Source organism: Mustela lutreola, chromosome 15, assembly GCF_030435805.1.
Source record: "Mustela lutreola isolate mMusLut2 chromosome 15, mMusLut2.pri, whole genome shotgun sequence".
Lineage (NCBI taxonomy): Eukaryota > Metazoa > Chordata > Mammalia > Carnivora > Mustelidae > Mustela > Mustela lutreola.
Genome location: NC_081304.1, coordinates 10979036 through 10992223, shown reverse-complemented (window position 1 = coordinate 10992223; position 13188 = coordinate 10979036). Strand labels below are relative to the sequence as shown.

The 13188-nt window shown below is 35.8% G+C and overlaps 1 protein-coding gene across 8 annotated transcripts in view; it reads right to left on the bottom strand.

The window, feature by feature from the left end:
* The window catches only part of ABCA9 (ATP binding cassette subfamily A member 9), a 79054-nt gene that overhangs the window by 27041 nt on the left and 38825 nt on the right, over nucleotides 1-13188 (bottom strand). For all 8 annotated transcript variants that reach the window (XR_009347865.1, XR_009347866.1, XR_009347867.1 and 5 more), the window contains 8 exons: nucleotides 12822-12960; nucleotides 12102-12192; nucleotides 9755-9894; nucleotides 6682-6801; nucleotides 5381-5579; nucleotides 3387-3553; nucleotides 2614-2747; nucleotides 4-141 (listed from right to left, as the gene is read on the bottom strand). Coding sequence is in view for 4 of the 8 variants with exons in the window: in XM_059147857.1 (XP_059003840.1) it covers nucleotides 4-141; nucleotides 2614-2747; nucleotides 3387-3553; nucleotides 5381-5579; nucleotides 6682-6801; nucleotides 9755-9894; nucleotides 12102-12192; nucleotides 12822-12960 (1128 nt within the window). In the remaining 4 variants the exon portion in view is untranslated. The remainder of the gene's footprint in view (nucleotides 1-3; nucleotides 142-2613; nucleotides 2748-3386; nucleotides 3554-5380; nucleotides 5580-6681; nucleotides 6802-9754; nucleotides 9895-12101; nucleotides 12193-12821; nucleotides 12961-13188) is intronic.

Here is a 13188-nt window from a genome sequence, read left to right as displayed (position 1 = left end):
TACTTCGAAATATGTGCTTCTATCAGTCTGAATGCGTTCTGAAGAATTAAAAATTCCCAGTAGCCCGTTGCTGATGATATCCATGACAACAGGAAAGCAATTCAGCCTTTTGGTATTACATGCTATTGAGAATCTGTAATCCTAAAATATATAAATGTGCATTCTAAGCCCTCAGGAAGCAAATACAAAATTTAATGAAAGAATATGGTAGAAAATCATTCAAATTTTTGACAAATCTGGAAGGCTAAAGCATTGAATGTGATTAATATCACCATCACTCATATTACTTGATTAATTCCCGATATACAGCAAGGAATTCAGTATTTTGCTCTTGACTGACCATAGCAGCGGACAGGTGGCTCTTTCTGCCTAAATGGTCACAAAATGAAATGCCTCAGATGATTTTTAGCAGCAATACCATAAAACTCCACGAAGCAATGTCTCTGTATCATGGCCATAGGCTTCCTTTCAAAATGCAATACATGCATTTTATAAATTAAGAATGTGTGGATACTTAGAAGCAGAGAGCAGGCAGCTACTGTAATGAAAGCATAGGTTTTCACAAATACTGAGCTTGCAGTAGCAATGCTGCATGTAAAAATCTCCTTTAAGGAGCACCAAGGTGGCTCAGTGGGTTAAGCCTCTGCCTTTAGCTCATGTCATGATCTCAGGATCCTGGGATCAAGTCCCGCATTGGGCTCTCTGCTGAGCAGGGAGCCTGCTTCCCCCTCTCTTTCTGCCTGCCTCGCTGCCAACTTGTGATCTCTCTCTCTCTGTCAAATAAATAAATAAAAATCTTTTTAAAATAACCTCCTTTAAAATGGCATTTTAAAATCATTTCACAGTATATGTAAGTCAAGTCATTATGCTGTACATCTTAAACTTATACAGTGATGTATGTCAATTGTATCTTAATAAAGCTGGGGGAAAACATACAGTAAAAAAGTTACCTCTCTCTATATATACATATACACACATATATCATAAATGATATATAGATACATATGTATACTGTGATTAATTCTTGCCCAAATAAAAAGAATAAAAGTTATTATTTTTTTATCACAAAAAAATCACATGGATTGTAGCTAATCTAATTACTTAAAGCAATGCTTATTGATCTTAAGAATGCCATTTTTTAACAACTATTTTTCTGAGCACACCAGAAACTAACCTGCTTACAACATACCAAGGACAAGTTTGATCAAAAGTAATTTCTAATTTTATTATGGGCACAAAAATTACTTCTGAAAATTAACTCTGATAAGTTGCAAATGGTCAAGCTTTGCAACACTTACCTACAGTGGTTTACACATATAACACTTTTTTTTAAAGATTTTATTTATTTATTTGACAGAGATCACAAGTAGGCAGAGAGACACGCAGAGAGAGGGGGGAACAGGCTCCTTGCTCAGCAGAGAGCCCGAGGTGGGGCTTGATCCCAGAACCCTGGGATCATGACCTGAGCCGAAGGCAGAAGTTTTAACCCACTGAGCCACCCAGACACCCCACTGTCTTGTCATCTGTTTTCATTTGTCTACCACAGGGATCTCTCCCCAGACCCCCACAGGGCCTAGGTAGATCACATACATGGGTGAAGCAGCGTGGCGTTAGAGCAAGTTGGCAAGTCCAGGTCTAAAGCAAGTTTAGTCCAGCTCTAAACTGGGCAACTGTTTCTCAATTCCAGCTACAGACTGCCAGAATCAGCACATGGAAGGAATTTTTAAGAGAAGCAGAAAGTAAATTTTCATTAGAAATACACCAGTCTTAAATATTGCTAAATAAGACATTCCTTCTCAAACTTTGGTGAGCATAGGAATCTGCAGATTTTATTCAAGTACAGTCACTCAGTAGGTCTGGAGTGGGAACGGAGAGTCTGCATTTCTTTTCTTTCTTTCTTTTTCTTTTTTCAACATCTGGCATGTAATTGTAATTAATTGATTAATTGATTTTATTGTTACTATGTTCAATTAGCCAACATTAGCCATCATTAGTTTTTGATGTAGTGTTCAACGATTCACTAGTTGAGAATCTGCATATCTAACAAACTCTTACGGGATCCACTGTTGATTCATGAACTGCAAGTTGTAGGAAACAGAAAGTTTTTAATATCAAATAGCTGAATATAAATATTTATCTAAAGATTTGACCCATTTGTGTAGAGTTTAGCAGTCAAGACATGAACCTTTTTCCCCATAAGAAATATACAAAAATCTACTGTAAAAAAACTAAGAACTTTTTTTTTTGGTAGTGGAGCTGAAGTTCATAATAGATATTAATCAGACTTATTCTTAGATGATTCATCAAAGAGTCATTTGAGTTAAAATCCAGTTGAGAATAAGATTTAAATTCATTATTAGAATGGAACAGAATTGATAATAAGGTTTAAATTCATTGTTAGTAATAGTGCAAATAATTTAATAAGGAATAAAATCAAATGACATTTAATTCTATCTTGTTATAATGGAGGCTATGGGTAAATATTTATACTCACAAATGAGAGATATCCCATCTGTTTGGGTTAAACTGACCTTTTATGTTCGTTGTTAGGTATTACTCAAATGGCCCTTGTATCCCATCATTGGTAAGATGCAAAATCAGAGCCCAACATACCTCGCCATCACCTGACACGGTGATAGCACCGTTGTACGATGGCTCATTTGGGCCACTTCTGGTTCCAAAGGCATCCACTTCCAAAGCTATGTTCTGTTGCCTCAGAGAATGTATAAAGTTATCAATACTTGACCCTACCATGAAGGTAAAAATCAAAAGAAGCAAGGGAAGTAAAACAACAGATAAGTAATAAGAAAAAAAAAAACCACCTAAACTAAACTAAGTGATGTCACCCAAAGCATACCATAATAAAGATTTTCTAAGGATTTCCTTAGAAAGGCAGCATTGATACTGTGATAGGAAATTCTGATATCAAAGACAGGACAAGATGACTTGCCCTAGAGCCTAGCCACTTGCATATAATTTTTGTTAATGTAAAAATACTATTTTAACATTAACATTATAATCCTTAAAGATATTAATCTTCTATTTTTTTAGAAATTTGGAACAGATTTTTTTGCAGCCCTCAAGAATGCATAGAACTTTTTAAAAATGTTGTGGAAAGACCTCAATGATCACTCAATGATTTATCTTACTAAATCCCCTTTTGTTGCTCGGTGCAATAAACTTCAGGATTTAAGTGACCTTGTAGGATGTGTTTCTAAAATAAACTCCCCAACCTTGAATTTTTCATTTTTTAAATTAATTTCCTATTTGGCCTCATAGGTGTTCTAAAACATGCAGAATTTTTTTCTGCCCCCTCATGGTTTATGTTGTCTGGGGAATCTCTCAAGAAGAACAAAGCTGGAAAATTACATTTGCTTCATGTTTACCTGTTTTATTGATGACCAGTAAGTGGGTCAGAGGAGCTTGAGGCGGTTGTCCCGGTGAGAGGAAGTACATATCAGGAGTCAGTCCCCAAGAATAACTTTTTTGATATAACTCATAGAATAGATGCTCTAAAAGCTGAGGGCAAAAGCTGATGCCAAGAAGTAATAATCTACATGGAGGAAAATGTAAAAGAAAAAAAATTCATCTATAGCAATGTTTATAGATTTTTAAGTTTGAGTAGATAGTGGATATTAAAATAGAAATAAATTCTAAAGACTAAGAAAATATAGGAATCATGTTTCTCCCCACCCCCACCCCTGTTTCTTTTTTCCAAAATGAAATGGTTCCTCTGTATCTATGCTTGGTCTTTCTATCTCTCTAATGGCTCTCCCCCACTCCCCCGCCCTGTCCATTTTGGACATGTCACTCAAGCTCATGAGGTTGGCTGGGTAGGACTCAAATCTCTCTCCAATTCCCACTTCTTTCCTCTGTTTCCATCTTGCATTTCTTCCTTTTTCTAGACCACTGCACACTGGCATACCACCAACACTCAGACGTACTACATTCAAGCGTTTCCCCTCCTGTTTCCAATTTGTATAAATTACAACATTTTCTCATTAATTCAAGTTCCAAGGGCCATTTTCCACTAATCTGTCTCCTTTAAGTCCCTTTTCCGAGTAGCTGAAAATTTCTATCATACCATCATTATTAGGTGCCTAAAAATCTTTTCTCTTCCACTTTCTAAGTTAGGACCTTAATTATCTCCTTCCTGACCTCTTTCAATATTGTCCTCAATGACTGTTTTCTTGGTCTCTAGAGTCTACTATTTCCAAGCCATTTTTGCACTGTTGCCCAATTAAGTGCAATTGGCAATCTGTTTATTTTGTTTGTTTGTTTGTTTTGGAGAGAGTGTGAGAGTGAGCAAAAGTGAGGGGAAGGACAGAGGAAGAGAGAGAGCAATCCCCAAGCAGACCCCCTTCTGAGGGCAGTGTCTAACACAGGGCTGAATCTCATGACCTTGAGATCATGACCTGAGCTGAAATCTGGAGTTAGATGCCCAGCGGGCTGAGCCTCCCCAGCAATCTGTGCTAATTATGTCAATCATCTTTTCAAATAAAAAATAAATTTTTAATACTTGCTTTCTAGTCACAATGCCCAAACTCTTCAACTGTATGAAATACATTATCATAATTATTTTTTAGGGGCACCTGGGTGCCTCAGAGGGTTAAGCCTCTGCCTTTGGCTCAGGTTATGATCTCAGGGTCCTGGGATCGAGCCCCACATCAGGCTCCCTGGTTAACTGTTACATTTTCCTACACCAGATTCCATTTCTCACACACACAAAAAATCACAAGATGATTTTTCTGATGCCCAAATTGGAACCTAATCTTTTGCATACTGAATGTTCTGGTTGACAATATTGTCTAATTTTATGTTATGGTTTTTAGTATACTTCGAATCGCCTTCATGAGCCAAATTTCATGTCTGATTTATATTGGTAAGTGTTATACAGATATTTAACATAGAATGTTAGGCAGAAGTGCTAGCAAGTATTTTTTAATGAATGAGTCCTGGCTGGAGATCAGGGTTTTTGCAAGGAGGTATTGCTTCATGAAGGACGCGAAGCTATAGGGAAATGTGTGAACCATGAAGCAGGTTCCTGAGGATGGATACAGGCTCAGATACAGTCTGGCACAGAGCTGTGTGGGCAAAAAGGAAGTTCTGGGGATGGGACCCGAGTGCTAACTTCTATGCTTCAGAAAAATGATTTCAACCCTTTGATAAGAGCAGATTCTGTGTGGAATTAAAAGAAAAAGCCCAAGCTTTACCAGGGTTAGTTATATACCCACCCAAGCAATTAGAAATTATTTTCTGTGTTAAAAAAAAATGACCATATGCAATTGCTGTGCTTTATCTCGGAGGTGTGTTTGTTTTTTCCCCTTGCATTTATTTCGAGAGCACTGACCCAACATATCTGAAACACCTGGGTACTCACATGGTCAACAAGGTTTTTTTTTCATTCTTTAACTTGAGGAAGCGAACTTTTGCTACTGCAGAGAGCTGTTGTCTCCAGAGAGCCATGCCCCGGATGGATTTCTTTGTTTCCTTAAAGGAAGACAAAACTTGTTCCAGCTCAACAAGGCTTCCTGTGTCTTTTGTCCTATTACTTTGTAACTCTCCCCAAATTTCATCATCTATAAAACATAAAATCGATAATTTATAAGGTGTCATTTTAGATGCGTATTACTTAGATTTCTCGACGACCGTCTTTCCACCAAGTGGTGTTGGTGAAGAGAATCTTGGGCAAGGAGATGCTAATAAATGAATTCGTGGCATTATGAGAATAACCACTAAAGTAAAGGAAACAAAGCAAAAAAAAAAAAAAAGCATAATACAAGAAGAAAAACTAATGACATAATAAAAGAAATAAAGAAATCTTGTTTTTTTTTTTTAAAAGGTTTGGGTCTATAGCCTCAAGGACTTAATTCATTCTAGGAAAGTCAATGAAAAGAAACCCATATTTAGCTTAGAAAAAGATAAACTATCAGTATTTCTGACTAAGGTAGAAAAGCCAGTATGTATAGAACCCTCCCTATCCCTTAAAATTGGCATATTTTAAGGATATAAGAATATAAAATTGGTAGAGACAATATTTTTTTCATGTAGCCATTTCTTGAAGACAAGAAAAAGGTTACTTCTTTTGGAAGACATGCCTAGAGAAACTGATCACCTCTAGACTTTTAGAAAGCTCTAATATATGTATACTAAAAGTTAAGCGTAACCACAAGTACGTAACTTCAACAGTGGGAAAAAGAGAGAAAGAGGTATTTTTAAAAACCTACTCAACCAATAAAAAAAATACTCAAAAAATACTGACAGCAAATCTTCTCATAACAACAATGGAATCCTGAAGACATTGAGACAATATCCTCAAAATGTTACAAGAAAAGTTAACTGTCAACATACAACTCTAATTTCCTTCTCTCTATAGCACTTACATATTTATTGTCTACTCCATGAGGACCTAATCTTGTGCACTGCCATATCCCATGCCCTTAGTAAAATGCATACTACAAAATAAGGAATTTAAGAGGGGGGACAAGCATTGGGAGAAAAGGGAAGAAAGAGACAGAAATACATCTCTTCTCTGCTCTAAGAATTCCCAAGACCAGAATCAGAATCAGAATCAGATCACCTCCCAAAACATACAACCTCATCTATATTTTCAAGATAGAATATTCTACAGAAAGGTAAAATTGAAGTTTCTTCTTCTTCTTCTTGTTTTTATTTTTTTACCTGATTCATCAATAGCTGATTTTCCTTCTAATTTCAAGAACACTTCATTCAAAGTTGTCATGGAAACGCCATAATTCTCAATGCCTTGGTTAGAGCATCTATCAAGGTCCCTGTAAAGATCTAAAAGTAGTCACAGAAATGCATTAGAAGAATATAATTTGTAATGATATTAAGTAACTATATTTTTCAATAATAGATAACATGCGTGAGAGCCCAAAAGCATTCATAAGAAAGAAAGCTATGATATAGACTTTCCCTTATTTCTAAAATAACCTATACAGTGTGCTTCCATGTCTTGAGTATAAAATTATAATCATCTATGTTTCATTCTTGGAAAGCTACATATGCTGAGTTCATTAAGAAATATTATGTTTTATTTATTCTGTTTTAGAAAATTAATTCTGGGGACGTCTAGGTGGCTTAGTTGGTTAAGCCACTGCCTTTGGCTCCGGTCATGATCCCAGGATCCTGGGATTGAGTCCTGCATTGGACTCCTTGCTCGGCAGAGAACCTGCTTCTCTCGCTGCCTCTGCCTGGCACTATGCCTGCTTGTGTGTACTCTCTCTCTCTCTCTCTCTCTGACAAATAAATAAATAAAATCTTAAAAAAAAAACAACTAATCTGTTTGATAATGGAGAATGTAATAAATGAACTGAATGCTGTGGTCTCCCATAAATCCCCATAAATCTGTATGTTGAAACCCTACCTCTGGTGTGATGGTATTAGAAGGTGGGGGCTTTGGGAGATAATTAGGATTAGATGAGGTCCTTAGAGTGGAGGGATTAATACCTTTGAAAGAGTCACAAGAAATCTGGCTTCCTCTCCCTGCTCCCTGCCATATGGGAAGACCAGGAGAAGTCTGCACTCTGCAACTCCAAAGGGGTATCTCATGAGAACCCAAAGGTGCTGGAACCCAGATCTCGGACTTTCCAGCATACAGAATCATCAAAAAAATCAATGTCTACTGTTTGTAAGACCCCCAGTCTACAGTACACACTATAGCACCTATGAATGACTAAGGTAGGAAATATTAAATTCTAAAACCCCACTCACTCAGGAATATAAGAATGTAAGAATGCTCTTAGGAATAACTTGTAGGCAATAGACTACAAATGCAAAAGAACTAATGTTTATAGAAATAATTAGGTGATTCACAATCTTCCCTATTTTAGAGAAATACATAAGTTAAAGGAAAGAACAAAGTATGTATGTAACTTTGCATTTACTCTCTCTTTTCCAGCTTCTGACTATGGTATGAAGATTACACAAGAGCCTTCAAAGAAGGAAGGACTTGAGAGACAAAACCTAGGAGACTCTTAACTATAGGAGACACCCTGAGGATCCCTGGGGGGTCGGGGATGGGGTAACTGGGTGATGGGCATTAAGTAGGACAAGTGATGTAATGAACACTGGGTGTTATAGAAGAATGATGAATCACTGAGCTCTACTTCTGAAACTAATAATACACTCTATGGTAATTAATTGAATTTAAATAAAAAATAAAAGAAACATCATGCTGCAAAAAAATGTTTTAAAAAGAAGATATGTCTTTATAGGGATTAGTAGGCCACTTTGAGGGTTGTTTTTGGTTTTTTGTTTTCTTAAAGATACTGGGCATACTTTGAGGGCAGTTCAGGAAAATTTGAAGTAGAATAAAGGATGAACTAATTCAAATATTGGGAGAAATTAAAGGTATCTATCTTAAAGGTGTGTTAGATAAATAAAAATACAGAAGTAGTCATGATTTCTAATGAGTTCTAAGTGTTGGTTCTTTTTCAGTCTTTTTTAAAATTGTGCATTCCCCTCTGAAATGCATTTAACAAATAACCATTTAACACTTTGCTTTGTGGGTTTCATAAAGATTTCTGTTTCCATACGTACATGTATATCAAAGACATGGTGCACACATCTAGGACTACAGTTACTTCACTGATTCTAAGATAAATACATTTCATCATCTTTTACCGTATTTGAAATGAGCATGTATCCCAAATGTTGGCATGTCATTGTAAAGAAATGGCACCATTTCTTTCTATTTCACATCTTACAGCTGAGGCTATCTTAGACTTGAAGAAATACTATAACTTCTATGTCAGTTATGATTCTAGGTGTTGTGCTTATTTTTAATATTTTAATAATATGTTTAAATATATTAAATCATTTAATCCTCATGAAAATTCTATAAAGTTAGTACTACCATTATCCCTTTGTTACAAATAGGGAAACTAAAGTACAGAAAAGTAATATAATTTGTCCAGGATAATGGAGCTCATAACCGCCTTGCTGGGATTGAAACCTACCCAATCTGTCTCTATTATCCCAGCTTTCAATGATGCTACTGTCTAGTGCTGTATTTCCTTATGAACCATGATTATGGCAGGTTTATTCAAGCAGACAGCCACAGAGCCATTAGCATCCATTAAAAGCTGGCAAATTCCTTGAACTCAAAGTAAACACATTTTATGGTCATACTTTTTTTTTTAATGCCATCTACCCCAAAACTCTTGGCAAATGAAAGTATATTGAGAGATGAGCTAGAAAAGTGGATGGCACTGAGCCTCCAGGCTTCTGTATTTGCATCCAAATTGTAAGATTAGAAGTTTGGCAACATATGGTTTGATTGTAATTACTATTCGGTTACTTGGATTATAATATTATGTCATGGTGTTTATAATAAAACCATGTACCTGTGCTGGTGTACCATTCCCTCAACTCCCATTTAATACTCCATGCTGTTTTCACAGGCCCCTCCTTGCCCAGACCAGGCTCTCTCATTCATTCCTGAAACAAATGTTCCAAATATTCCTAATTTTAGCTTGATGTGGTCCTATACCTCTTAACTGTCTAGGTTGCCACTTGAAGCATATTTGGTATCTTTTGCCTCAGTTTACTCATAAGTGATTTGGGGATAATATCAGGAGCTAATACTAGCAGTAACTCTGGGGAACATCAAAGGATTACGCACACTGCCACGCACTTAGCAAGCATAAAGATGTCAGCCATCATTCTTAAGGCAACTGTTATTGTTAATAACATTGTTACAAATCATTCTGTGGTCTCTATGTTCTGTTACCTGGAAATTTGTTTGTCCTCTCCAAAGGCAAAATATATATAAGCTTTTCTTCACTCTGTGCCCTTAATTTGGCATCAGGGACATGTTGTTTAACAAGTGATGTTATACTGTCTGGATCACACATTTCATTCAGATGCAAACTGACATTTAAAAAGAGCATGTTAAAGCTATTTTTTATCCAACACCATCTCTACAAACAATTGTAGTAGGTTTGTTACTTCATTAATATTTATGAGATTATATATATATATATATATATATATAAAACACACACACATATATATATATATATATATATATATATATATAGTAATGGAAGAAGTAAGACATAGTAAATAGTCCAAATATAGTCCAAACTATATAATCTAGAGGCACCAATGTAAGGGGTAATAATTCAAGTACTATTATTTGGAGGGAAGAGATATTCAGCTAGATGTTGGCTGGAGTGAGGTGGAGGAAATGCCTGATTTTCTCTCCATCTATCCAAAAGCTCAGCTTCAATTTCCCTTTTGCAATAAAGTATGGGTTTTACAAAAACGAAGACTTGAACATGGTGAACACAGACCGAGGATTAACTTGATAGAGTCATTAAGAACGTGTTTCTAATGTCCCACTGATCCATGTTCCTGAACTTAGGTTTAGTTAGTCTTCCAGCATCAATTTTCCATCAAAATTCCAATCAACGTTCTAATACTCAGCTCTCAAAGAATTTCAAAAGACAGAATAAAATAAAGTATGCAGGTGATCACACAGAGCCTTGCACCAAGTAAACCCTCCGTATATGTTAGCTAATTTTATCATTTTTTGGCCCCAAATTTATTCAACTTAAAGATGACTTGTGTTCTTAGTGAAAACATGCAAAGTTCTTCATGAAATCATTGGATTTTAGAAGCATCATTATTAGTCACATCCACTGAAATTTATTGAGGCTATCAAATAATGAAGATATCTCTTTGATCACACAACTTAAAAAAATCAATTTTAGATAAAAACTATTCTGTGTTTACAAGGCTCCATGTAATACATGATCCTGGATCCCAAACAGAAAGAATGCAGAACCTTCTGTAGAGGAGCTTGGAACATAGCTATAATATAAAGCAGCATATTTTGGAAGAAGTGAGAGAGAGGAAAGTTTAAGTCAGTTAAGCACTTGGCACCTTGTCAAATATTCATTCATTCAAAATTTTTAGCCTTAACTGCAATGTGGGTACATTACCACTATTATATAAGTTAAATTACTGAGGATCAAAGACAGGTTAATTAATTTGCCTGAAGTAACAATTCAAAATAGTGCTTCCCAGGTTCCAGAAAAGAGGATGCTTATTAAGGAGAAAATATTCAGAAAAGACCTTTAAGGATGGACAAGATTTGAACTTGGTTAAAATGGGTTGGAGGAGGACATGTCAAACAGATGTCCTACCTTGAGCAGAGAGAAGACAACTAAATCATGGAACATACTTAGAAAACAGTGAGTGGTTCATTTTAGTTGAAAGGTATTGATTCAATTAGGTTGTACCAAGTAATCATGATGGAGTGATAGATTTGATCAGATTAAACCCTCCGTACATAATGTAGGGTATACCTTTAACTTCTGAGGATAAAGTGACTTAAGTTATTTTTTAAGAAATACTAATATTTTATCAGGAATTATAGGGAGAGATTCATATCACACCTGTAATCTTGGCCCAAAGATTCTACCACTTTAAATAATGTGAGATTGGGTCTATTACTAAAACTCCCTGACATGTCAGAGGCCAACAGTACCATCTTCTTACAGTTATTTGAAGGATTAAATAAATTATATGAGTATTCCACATGTAAATATCCTAGCAAGAACCTAGAGCATAGCCAACATGGGATAAGGGATAGACATTACTTAATGACATAACAATAGTAATAATAATAATGATTAATAATGATATTCATTATTATCAGGAAGGAAAAGAGATAGAAAAGAATGAGGGGGACTATGAAATCAGAGAGACTTGACATTGTCGTGATGAACAAAAAGGAGGCATTGGAAAAATGATGAGAGAGGGTGAGAATGTCACTACATTTCTCGTTGCAAACAATGTGTTGTGAAACTATTTTCCAAAAATGTTGTTTAAACTTAGTTTAAACTAAACTAAAGACATGTAGTCTCCATGTGTACAATCCCACCTGCCCTTCATATTAGCTAAGAAAGAGAGCAGTGTGGTGTCATTCTAACATAGCACTCTTGAAAAGATCTTAATAATTTTGTAGCCTACATACTAATACTGGACATATTAATGATCAATAACATACTAATACCAAGATCTCCTGTCTGCAACATGTTCTAACATGTCTCCAACAATACAGGTTGTACCTTAAATGGTAGCCAATGCCCCATTTCTTCTTCAGGAATAGAGAAGAGCCTGCACACTTCAGTCTCCCATTGGATATAAACACCTTCCTGTCTAAGCAGAAAAGAAAAACAATGCATTGTATGAAGAGGTTATTCTCTCATTGTTTATAAAAGAACAAATCCATTAATAATATATTTTAGGAGCATGATCCACTACAATATTTGCATTCTAATTCTGGTCATATGTAAGCCAATTTCCTCATTATCCAATAACTAAAATGTTATGTTAGTTTATTCTCTAGTATGTTGAGAAAAATTATCATATAGTGGAAGGATCTGTTTCAAGCCAACTGACTTTCCTAATAAAACATATATATATTTGAAGAGTATGCTATATATTTACAACCAATGAGCTCTTTGCAATAAGATCAGAATACATTTGTGGGACAATGTATGTGGAGATGTGGACATTCAAATGGATGAAAGCAAGAATCTCCTGTACACACACACACACACTCACACACACACAGTAGCTGTGTTGGAACTTATCTACACATATTTCACCCACGTCCTTAATTTCTCCACTAAGATACAAGAGAAAACCAAGAACCACCATGGAAGGACATGGATGGAACTTGAAGGCATTAGGCTAAATGAGATAAATCAGAGAAAGCAAAGACAAATACTGTATCATCTCACTTATATGTGGAATCTAAAAAAAAAAAAAGAAAAGAAAATCACCAGCCAGGATGTCAGCTTCATCCATGAACTGAGTACTGAAGAGAATGACTCTATTGGATTTCCTCTCTTTTAGGAGGTTCCATACATGGTGCCTTGAAAGAGGATCTGACCCAGCAGTTGGTTCATCCAACAACAAAACCTGCACAGTAGGGAAACATAAAATCATTTTCCCCTTTCAGGTCAGTTTTTTTTTTTTTTTTTAAGCAATATGGAACTAGAGGGTATTATGCTAAGCGAAATAAGTCAATCAGAGAAAGACAATTATCATTTGATCTCTGATATAAGGAATTTGAGAGGCAGGGCGGGGGGGTTGGGGGATAGGGAGGGAAAAATGAAACAAGATGGGACCAGGGAGGCAGACAAACCC